General features: G+C 47.9%; 2 protein-coding genes across 2 annotated transcripts; both read left to right on the plus strand.

Moving 5' to 3' along the window:
* The first annotated feature begins 7,569 nt into the window (after positions 1 to 7,569).
* On the plus strand, positions 7,570 to 8,086 carry LOC123181555 (uncharacterized). The gene is made up of 2 exons (XM_044593851.1): positions 7,570 to 7,854; positions 7,933 to 8,086. The coding sequence occupies exons 1-2, from the start codon at positions 7,606 to 7,608 to the stop codon at positions 7,996 to 7,998; spliced, it is 315 nt and encodes a 104-aa protein (XP_044449786.1). The 5' UTR covers positions 7,570 to 7,605; the 3' UTR covers positions 7,999 to 8,086.
* Positions 8,087 to 9,420: 1,334 nt separating this feature from the next.
* LOC123181553 (expansin-like A2) lies at positions 9,421 to 10,590 on the plus strand. The gene is made up of 2 exons (XM_044593850.1): positions 9,421 to 9,669; positions 9,745 to 10,590. Exons 1-2 carry the CDS (start codon positions 9,534 to 9,536, stop codon positions 10,458 to 10,460), a joined length of 852 nt encoding a protein of 283 aa, XP_044449785.1. The 5' UTR covers positions 9,421 to 9,533; the 3' UTR covers positions 10,461 to 10,590.
* Positions 10,591 to 11,512: the final 922 nt, after the last annotated feature.

Below are 11,512 nucleotides of genomic sequence, written 5' to 3' on the forward strand. Positions count from 1 at the left end.
GGAAGTGGTCACTGGAAGCGGAACTGCCCCAAGTACTTGGTGGACAAGAAGGCCGGCAACACCAAAGGTATATGTGATATACATGTTATTGATGTGTACCTTACCAGCACTCGTAGTAGCTCCTGGGTATTTGATACCGGTGCGGTTGCTCATATTTGTAACTCAAAGCAGGAGCTGCGGAATAAACGGAGACTGACAAAGGACGAGGTGACGATGCGCGTCGGGAATGGTTCCAAGGTCGATGTGATCGCCGTCGGCATGCTACCTCTACATTTACCTACGGGATTAGTTTTAAACCTCAATAATTGTTATTTAGTGCCAGCTTTGAGCATGAACATTGTATCAGGATCTCGTTTAATTCGAGATGGCTACTCATTTAAATCCGAGAATAATGGTTGTTCTATTTATATGAGAGATATGTTTTATGGTCATGCCCCGCTGGTTAATGGTTTATTCTTAATGAATATCGAACGTAGTGTTACACATATTCATAGTGTGAATACCAAAAGATGTAAGGTTGATAATGATAGTCCCACATACTTGTGGCACTGCCGTCTTGGTCACATTGGTGTCAAACGCATGAAGAAGCTCCATGCAGATGGACTTTTGGAGTCTCTTGATTACGAATCATTTGACACGTGCGAACCATGCCTCATGGGTAAGATGACCAAGACTCCGTTCTCCGGAACAATGGAGCGAGCAACCAACTTATTGGAAATCATACATACTGATGTGTGCGGTCCAATGAGTGTTGAGGCTCGCGGTGGCTATCGTTATGTTCTCACTCACTGATGACTTGAATAGATATGGGTATGTCTACCTAATGAAACACAAGTCTGAGACCTTTGAAAAGTTCAAGGAATTTCAGAGTGAGGTTGAGAATCAACGTGACAGGAAAATAAAGTTCTTACGATCAGATCGTGGAGGGGAATATTTGAGTCACGAATTTGGCACACACTTAAGGAAATGTGGAATAGTTTCACAACTCACGCCGCCTGGAACACCTCAGCGAAATGGTGTGTCCGAACATCGTAATCGCACTCTATTGGATATGGTGCGATCTATGATGTCTCTTACCGATCTACCACTCTCATTTTGGGGCTATGCTTTAGAGACTGCCGCATTCACTTTAAATAGGGCTCCGTCGAAATCCGTTGAGACGACACCGTATGAATTATGGTTTGGGAAGAAACCTAAGCTGTCGTTTCTAAAAGTTTGGGGATGCGATGCTTATGTCAAGAAACTTCAACCTGAAAAGCTCGAACCCAAGTCGGAAAAATGCGTCTTCATAGGATACCCTAAGGAAACCATTGGGTATACCTTCTACCTCAGATCCGAAGGCAAGATCTTTGTTGCCAAGAACGGGTCCTTTCTGGAGAAAGAGTTTCTCTCGAAAGAAGTAAGTGGGAGGAAAGTGGAACTTGATGAAGTACTACCTCTTGAACCGGAAAGTAGCGCAGCTCAGGAAGATGTTCCTGTGGTGCCTGCACTGACTAGAGAGGAAGCTAATGATGATGATCAAGGTACTTCGGATCAAGTTACTACTGAACTTCGTAGGTCCACGAGGACACGTTCCACACCAGAGTGGTATGGCAACCCTGTCCTGGAAATCATGTTGTTAGCCAACGGTGAACCTTCGAACTATGAAGAAGCAATGGCGGGCCCAGATTCCAATAAATGGCTTGAAGCCATGCAATCCGAGATAGGATCCATGTATGAAAACAAAGTGTGGACTTTGACAGACTTGCCCGATGATCGGCGAGCGATAGAAAACAAATGGATCTTTAAGAAGAAGACGGACGCGGATGGTAATGTTACCATCTATAAAGCTCAACTTGTCGCTAAGGGTTATCGACAAGTTCAAGGGGTTGACTACGATGAGACTTTCTCACCCGTAGCGAAGCTGAAGTCTGTCCGAATCATGTTAGCAATTGCCGCATACTATGATTATGAGATATGGCAAATGGACGTCAAAACGGCATTCCTTCACGACTTTCTTAAGGAAGAATTGTATATGATGCAGCCGGAAGGTTTTGTCGATCCTAAGAATACTAACAAGGTATGCGAGCTCCAGCGCTCCATCTATGGGCTGGTGCAAGCATCTCGGAGTTGGAACATTCGATTTGATGAGATGATCAAAGCGTTTGGGTTTACACAGACTTATGGAGAAGCCTGTGTTTACAAGAAAGTGAGTGGGAGCTCTGTAGCATTTCTCATATTATATGTGGATGACATAATATTGATGGGAAATGATATAGAATTCTTGGGAAGCATAAAGGCCTACTTGAACAAGTGTTTTTCAATGAAGGACCTTGGAGAAGCTGCTTATATATTAGGCATCAAGATCTATAGAGATAGATCAAGACGCCTCATTGGTCTTTCACAAAGTACGTACCTTGACAAGATATTGAAGAAGTTCAATATGGATCAGTCCAAGAAGGGGTTCTTGCCTGTATTGCAAGGTGTGCCATTGAGCACGGCTCAATGCCCGACCACGGCAGAAGATAGAGAAAAGATGAGTGTCGTCCCCTATGCCTCGGCCATAAGGTCTATTATGTATGCCATGCTGTGTACCAGACCCGATGTAAACCTTGCCGTAAGTTTGGTAGGAAGGTACCAAAGTAATCCCGGCATGGAACACCGGACAGCGGTCAAGAATATCCTGAAGTACCTGAAGAGGACTAAGGATATGTTTCTCGTTTATGGAGGTGACGAAGAGCTCGTCGTAAAGGGTTACGTCGATGCTAGTTTCGACACAGATCTGGATGACTCTAAGTCACAAACCGGATACGTGTATATTTTGAATGGTGGGGCAGTAAGCTGGTGCAGTTGCAAGCAAAGCGTTGTGGCGGGATCTACATGTGAAGCAGAATACATGGCGGCCTCAGAGGCAGCACAAGAAGCAATCTGGGTGAAGGAGTTCATTACCGACCTAGGAGTTATTCCCAATGCGTCGGGCCCGATGACTCTCTTCTGTGACAACACTGGAGCTATTGCCCTTGCCAAGGAGCCCAGGTTTCACAGGAAGACCAGGCATATCAAGCGTCGCTTCAACTCCATTCGTGAAAATGTTCAAAATGGAGACATAGATATTTGTAAAGTACATACGGACCTGAATGTAGCAGATTCGTTGACTAAACCTCTCCCTAGAGCAAAACATGATCAACACCAGAACTCTATGGGTGTTCGATTCATCACAATGTAACTAGATTATTGACTCTAGTGCAAGTGGGAGACTGTTGGAAATATGCCCTAGAGGCAATAATAAAATGGTTATTATTATATTTCCTAGTTCATGATAATTGTCTATTGTTCATGCTATAATTGTGTTATCCGGAAATCGTAATACATGTGTGAATACATAGACCACAACATGTCCCTAGTGAGCCTCTAGTTGACTAGCTCGTTGATCAACAGATAGTCATGGTTTCCTGACTATGGACATTGGATGTCATTGATAACAGGATCACATCATTAGGAGAATGATGTGATGGACAAGACCCAATCCTAAGCATAGCACAAGATCGTGTAGTTCGTTTGCTAGAGCTTTTCCAAATGTCAAGTATCATTTCCTTAGACCATGAGATTGTGCAACTCCCGGATACCATAGGAGTGCTATGGGTGTGCCAAACGTCACAACGTAACTGGGTGGCTATAAAGGTGCACTACGGGTATCTCCGAAAGTGTCTGTTGGGTTGGCACGAATCGAGACTGGGATTTGTCACTCCGTATGACGGAGAGGTATCTCTGGGCCCACTCGGTAATGCATCATCATAATGAGCTCAATGTGACCAAGTGTTTGGTCACGGGATCATGCATTACGGTACGAGTAAAGTGACTTGCCGGTAACGAGATTGAACAAGGTATTGGGATACCGACGATCGAATCTCGGGCAAGTAACGTACCGATTGACAAAGGGAATTGTATACGGGATTGATTGAATCCTCGACATCGTGGTTCATCCGATGAGATCATCATGGAACATGTGGGAGCCAACATGGTTATCCAGATCCCGCTGTTGGTTACTGACCGGAGAGTCGTCTCAGTCATGTCTGCATGTCTCCCGAACCCGTAGGGTCTACACACTTAAGGTTCGGTGACGCTAGAGTTGTAGAGATATTAGTATGCGGTTAACCGAAAGTTTTTCGGAGTCCCGGATGAGATCCCGGACGTCACGAGGAGTTCCGGAATGGTCCGGAGGTAAAGATTTATATATGGGAAGTCCTATTTTGGCCACCGGAAAATGTTCGGGATTTTTCGGTATTGTACCGGGAAGGTTCTAGAAGGTTCCGAAGTGGGGCCCACCTGCATTGGGGGAGCCACGTGAACGTGGGTAGTGGGGGCAAGGCCCCACACCCCTGGTCAAGGCGCACCAAGATCCCACCTTAGAAGGAATAAGATCATATCCCGAAGGGATAAGATCAAGATCCCTAAAAAAGGGGATAACAATCGGTGGGGAAGGGAAATGATGGGATTTCTTTTCCCCACCTTTGCCAACGCCCCAATGGACTTGGAGGGCAAGAAACCAGCCCCCTCCACCCCTGTATATAGTGGGGAGGCGCATGGGAGCAGCACCCCAAGCCCTGGCGCCTCCCTCCCTCCCGTGACACCTCTTCCTCCCCGATTGCGCTTGGCGAAGCCCTGCCGGGATCCCGCTACTTCCACCACCACGCCGTCGTGCTGCTGGATCTCCATCAACTTCTCCTCCCCCCTTGCCGGATCAAGAAGGAGGAGACGTCCCCGCTCCGTACGTGTGTTGAACGCGGAGGTGCCGTCCGTTCGGCGCTAGGATCATCGGTGATTTGGATCACGACGAGTACGACTCCATCAACCCCGTTCTCTTGAACGCTTCCGCGCGCGATCTACAAGGGTATGTAGATGCACTCCCCTCTCTCTCGTTGCTAGATGACTCCATAGATTGATCTTGGTGATACGTAGTAAATTTTAAATTTCTGCTACGATCCCCAACATGAAGTATCTAAATTACCCCAGATAATGGTTAAGCATTCTAGACATATCTTTTGAATGTGTTCAAGGAAGAATAAGTGTCCTGCTTAGAATTTTAAGGTGAGAGTGCCTTAAAACTTATTTCCCCTATGGCACATGCGGTGCACATAAAATCTGATGATTTGGGAAAATTTGTAACTTGATAAGTGGTGACCAACAGGATTGTCAATAATTTTCTAATCATCGCTAGAAAATTATTGTGTACGCAACAATATTGAGTATGACTTGATTCATACATTCAAAATTTATCGAATATCATGTCCGAGAAATAAGATACTGGACATCGCACTACTTGTAGTACAACAAGTATAGGCTAATAATATTTTGGGATAATTAAGAGGTTACATGAGGTCCCCAATATTATTGAAAATTTTATTACGCAAACATATCATCGTTGCAATGGCATTCACCATCATTTTATTGCACTAGATTTTTGGTTCTCACCTTCTAATGAAGATTTGAGAACAATCATTTACCAGAATATTTTTTGGTTGCAAGTTTGCAAATTTTAAAATTTATCCCAAATATGTGCTGTAGTTTGACTATGTATTTGACGGTTTGGTAATCATAGGTATAATCTTTGTATAACCACACATTTGACAAACTTGAGAGTTGTCTTTGTGATCCTTTGAAGATGATATATTCCCTATTAAGAGGTAATTTTGTCTTTGGTTGTCTATTAGCCTCCACTTTACTTCGTATTCCTCATGGTTCTATTTTGTGACCACTGTCTTGCATAGTATTCTCAGTACCAGCAAATATTTCAAATAATGGTATATCACCTGTTGGGTGAATCTAATGATTTTAAGAAATTATATGTCTCTTCGTCATGGAAAAATGTAGTACCACCATAAGAGGATGTAAAGTGTATTAAGGGCATATGAAAATATTTGATCACGAGATCTCAACTTGAAGTTGATTAAGTGACAGAATTGTGAGCTGCGATAGACTTGAGGTCTTGAAAAACGAATGGGTAATCATCCGCGATGTGCTCAAGGCATCATGTTTATATTAAGGGGAATATTCAGAATGAATCTAAATTCATCCATTATGTATTTAGTTTGAGAACTAAGTGAAGTTGGGACAAATAAAATGCATATGAGCGTTGCAACTTTAGAGTCACCGCCAAAAACATAGACGTTGCTTGTTTGACATTGGATAGTCATTGTGAAAGTATAACCACAATGTGATGTGGACATTGCAAAAGTGCTGATACACTCAATCATTGCCATAATTATGGGATCCATCTTGATGGATGGACAACGCTAAAATTATAAATAGTGACATAGGCTTCACTGCCATGTATTTTACCAATGTAATAGAAGTCAATCATGATTATATGGAAATATTTATGTAGTTTCTTATGACATATTCAAGCAAAATGAGGCTTGTTGATATTAGCACACAATACCATTTCGGTATATAGCTAGTGTGCAAGAACTATATTTACTATGAGAGTAAAATATTTTAGTGAACAACAACAAATGCTTCAGATGAGCAAATTTTATAAATATCTGGTGCTTTATAACCATATGTGTAGACCTCAAATTATATAGGATAACACTTTGAAGATAATCACCAATAGTGTAGATCTCACAGTAATAGAAAACATAATCTGACTTTTGTCAGTAGATGTTCATAATTCTATTACCTTATGTGATGCTAAATTTATGAAATCACTTTGAAGGTAATCATCTGTCAAAGTGACATGATGTAGACCTTGTAGTAATAGTGGATAGTCTGCAAAATCTTGTAGTAGATGCCAGTATTACCTTACGATATCTTGAGGTAGTCACATCAAATATTAATATTTGGAAGAGCACTTCGAAGGTAGTCATGTTAAAATGGCAAGATGTAGACCTCACAGTAGTGCTGGATAATTTGCAAATGATACTATAGATGCCACCAATACCTTGTGATTCACAAATAAAATCTGGGCTAGTCATACTAAGTATGACACTATATAATTCTTAAGGTTTGCAAGGGAAAAAAATAATATTTCCATGCAAAAAGTTGTTGTCCTAAGATCGCATGTCATAGGTAAATTTTGCGGTGAAGACATAGATGATGTCTTGAATTTTGGAGAAATAGGATCTCGAAGAAAAACGCACTTCTGCAATAGTATTAATGTGGTAACACATATATGTGGAAAAAAAATTCACATACTTATGCAAATGTATGAAGACATGAGGTCTTCAACTCAGAATTTTACCCATTGTGAAATGGTGTATAAGTATGTTGTATATATAATTTGGGATGAACTGGGGGTTAAACCGTAAAGTTTGGTTAACCTGATGGCTGCACAGAAAACCTAACGAGTTATATGGATCGTCACATAACCTGAGGGTTAAATTACAAATTCGTCAAAGAGATAAGAAATTCCCAATTTCTTTCTGTGTGGCTAGGGATTAGACACCGCCACCGGCCGGAGGGCCTGCCGTGTCGGCCATTGCTGTGCGCCGGAGGGCGCCGTTGGAGCGTGTCGTCTGCTGCGCGCCGGGAGACGCCGCGGCCGTGCCTGAGAGCCTGCTGCCGCGGGAGTGGCCATGTCCGCTAGCAGCCACGCCGCAGGGTGCCGTGGGTCGCGTCGCCTCCTTGATGCCGGATGAGAGGGCTCGGGTGTCGCGTGCCAGTGCTGCGACGGAGGTCCTCTCCAGTCACCACGCCGCGCGCAGGCCGTCGTCTGGAGGACGGCGCAACATCGCCGGCTGGGAAGGCGAGGCCGCGCCGGAGGACGGTGCTGTGTCTCGCAAGCCGTCGTCACAGGCTTCGAGGCTGCCGCTTGCGTCGTGCGCAGCATCCCGTGGCCAAGCACAACGCCGGGGCCGATGGTTGATGTTCTTGTCGGTGAGTCCTGGTTCTTGTCCTTCCCGATACTCATTGTTTGTCGTCTCTCTGCAATCAAGTGATTTTACCTTTTGGCAGATCGTGTTCGAGGCCTTTGGTACTTTAATCCATGTATTCTTCTCCTATGAACTCGGATGGAAGTAATTCTCGTGAGTGCATACATGTACACGAGAAAAATTATGGATAGATCGTTGATTGATGGGAAGAAGACAAAGCAAACGGATAAATCTCCTGATCCAGTTTTCCTCTTTTACGGATTTATGCATGCGCATGTATTCTCGCCGTGGACGGGGTTGTGGTTGATTGAATCGGTATTGACAGAAATTCTTCTGTGCGGAAGCCGTGCGCGCTAGACGGAGTCTTCATAGCGACGCAAACGCGTGCGGGCGCCGCCGTGACCGGTGTCATTATCCGCGCCAAGACCGCTGCAGACCGCCGCGCCGGACAACGCCGGCACCGCCAAGGATCGCTCGAGGCGTTGAGGAAGTCTGCGCGTACACGCCTCGATGGCTGAGCACCACTATTCTTTTCTCTGGCCTAATCACTCTCTGTCAGGGCAAAGTGCTGATAACGTGTTTAAAGTAGAAAGTAAAGAACGAGAGAGTTTGAATAAAAGATGATTCATCAGTCTTTATTGATGATAGAAGTGGGCTATTTATAGGAAGGCGGTCAAGTAAACAAATTACATAGTTGTCTTAAGAGCCAAGGAAGTACATGGTTGCTTGAGAACCAAGCAACCTATCTAACAATTGACTTAATCCTAATTAGCTTAATTAGCTTAATTGTAAGCAACTATTCTATTCTTAACAGAGATGAGAGCAGGAGCAACAATCGAAAACGCACCTGCGCGGGGCGCCGCGGCAGCAGTGGGCGGTGGCGCCGTCGGCGGCCGTGGTTCGCGATAAGCCCCAAGGAAACGCTTTAAATCGGTCGTGATCTCGTCCCCTATTCAAACCGTGCAAGTGCAAGCCTAGCCGCCACTTCTATCCTTATCCCCTGGAACCCAAATCCCATCCCCGTCAGCTCTGTCAAACTCAAACGCCTCCTCCTTGATCGGCAAAGGAGTTAATTCTTTCCTCAGGAATTACTACCTTCCCTTTCGAGGTAACAGCAAGTGGAAACCCTCTCGAGGCAGTATATATAAAAGTAAAGAAACACACGCGTGTTCACAAAACGGCAATCAAACGTGCCGTTACCTCGCCACGCGGCAGGCTGCCCGCCGATGGGACGTGGTTACCGGAGTTTATCCTAGTACAACTTCGAGCAGTTCAAGCACCACTCGCTGGCGCGCGCAGGTTACGGCCCGCGTCTCCAGGGTCGGTGGCCACCCCAAACTTTTTGCCGCAGCACTTCACCCCCATCCCTGGATCCACCTCACGGCCACGTGGCCATCGCGCTTTCCTTCCTCCCTACTCCCAACCGCGTCGGCATTCTACTGTGTCCCAGGTACGAGACCGCGGCCGTCCGGTTTCGAGGCTGGCCGCACCTAGGGCCAGCGCAGTTAACTCGTAAACCGCAACCGGCCAACCAGCGTGCGCGCCGCGTCGGGTATAAAGCTTAGCTCCAGCCCAGCTGCTCGCAAGAATCCATCCTATTCTCTTCTCTCCTGTCCTGTTCGATCTTCTAGCAAGTAGACCACTCCGAGTAACGCACCCGTCTTCAAGAATCAAGCCCCACCGATGGCGAGCGCTCGATCGCGTTTGATCCTCCTGCTTGTCTTCCTCGCCGCTGCCTCGTCCCCGGCCTCGGCGTGCGACCGGTGCGTGCGCCGGTCCAAGGCGGCGTACCGCGCCTCCTCGCCGGTCCTCGACAATGGTGCGTTTCGCTTCCGTTTGTTACGGTTTGTTGTTCGTGGTTTGGTTGACTGATTCGGTTTAGCTCTGGGTGCAGCTGGCTCCTGCGGGTACGGCTCCCTGGGGGCGACCTTCAACGGCGGGCTCCTCGCGGCCGCGAGCCCCGCGCTGTACAGGGGGGGCGTCGGCTGCGGCGCGTGCTACCAGGTCCGGTGCACGGACGCCGCGCTCTGCAGCGCCGCGGGCGCCACGGTGGTCGTGACGGACCAGGCGCGCACGGCCACGAACCGCACCGACCTCGTGCTGAGCGGCGCGGCGTACGCGGCCATGGCGCGGGGCGGCGGGGGCACGGCCGCCGCGCGGCAGCTGAGGGAGCGGCGCGCCGTGGGCGTGAGGGAGCGGCGCGCCGTGGGCGTGGAGTACAAGCGGGTGCCCTGCGAGTACGCGCGCCGCCGCAACCTGTCGGTGCGCGTGGAGGAGGGCGCGCCACCGGGCGGCCTGACGATCAGGTTCCTGTACCAGGGCGGGCAGACGGACATCGTGGCGGTGGACGTCGCGGCGGCCGGGTCGTCGAGCTGGAGGTCCATGACGCGGGAGCGCGGCGGGCCGGCGTGGAGCACGGGCCAGGCGCCGGCGGGGCCGCTGCAGCTCCGGATGGTGGTCACCGGCGGGTACGACGGGAAGTGGGTGTGGGCAGAAGGGGAGGTCCTCCCGCGGCGGTGGGCCGCCGGCCGGGTGTACGACACCGGGGTGCAGATCGCCGACGTCGCGCTGGAGGGGTGCTCCCCCTGCGACGCCCGGGAGTGGAAGTGACACTTGCAGAGACACGAATCCCGGTTGTACAGTAGAGTCGTTTGCTTTTGATCTTGCTCGTGCTAATCCCCTTCCTCCTTTCTTCTTGGATGACGATTAACGAAGCGGAATGAATCGGGTGGAGGAGTCAGACGTGCGGTTGCAACTGGGTCCGGCCTTGCTGATTGATTGCTCCCCACTTGGTGGTGGTGGCGGGCAGCTAGCTGAGCCTGCGGGGGGGAGTAGGGTGCACGATGTGCGGCGCGTCTTTGGTCACCGGTGCGTGCCAACCTGCGATAGTGCATGCATTGCACGACGACGGCCCTGGTCGTCAACGGCGGGTGCCGTGCTCCCCCTTTCGCGCGTGCAGGTTGCATTTCTGTACTGGGCAATGGTGACGGCCCCAAAGGTAGCTAGGAGCGTTTCGTGTGATTCCCGGCGTGATGCCCGGCGTTCCCTTGCCGTCGTAGGTTGGTTGGGCGATCTGCCTGCTGCGCACTGCTCCAATATGCTCGTCGTTCCGGTAACTGGCATGACGCAGAGGTAGAGTGATAGGAGCTGTGGTGTCCATTGGTCGGACAAGATGACCCAAGTGATTTATTTTTGAAACCGCCCAAAAGATTTGGTTCAGCTGTTAATTAAGCAGAAGAGGATTGTCAGGTTAATTCACAGAAAGCATGGTGAACACCATCACAAACCGTTAAATGGCATACACGTGATGTCCAAGAAAGAAGAACAAAATCGGTAAAGAGGATTTCGGTATAATGAGCATAGTGTTGACTCAGGAGGATACCGGTGCATCCGACGTTTTTTGAAGTATCACAAAGAAAAGAGAACATCACATGATAACTAAAGGTTTACTCGAATATCATTCATGTGCTCATAAGGGTTGATATGGACGTCCACGCTCCCGCTGTCGGTCATTGAACGAACGATTTCATTCATGTCTGTGAGTTACCGAATCTACGGGGTCACAAGCTTAAGGCAATCATGGTCTGCCGAATTGCTGAACTTTAGCAGGACGGGATTCATGAGAATATGTTTGTGGAATTATTTCATTAATATTCGGAATA

This window comes from Triticum aestivum, chromosome 1D (assembly GCF_018294505.1).
Source record: "Triticum aestivum cultivar Chinese Spring chromosome 1D, IWGSC CS RefSeq v2.1, whole genome shotgun sequence".
Classification (NCBI taxonomy): Eukaryota; Viridiplantae; Streptophyta; class Magnoliopsida; order Poales; family Poaceae; genus Triticum; species Triticum aestivum.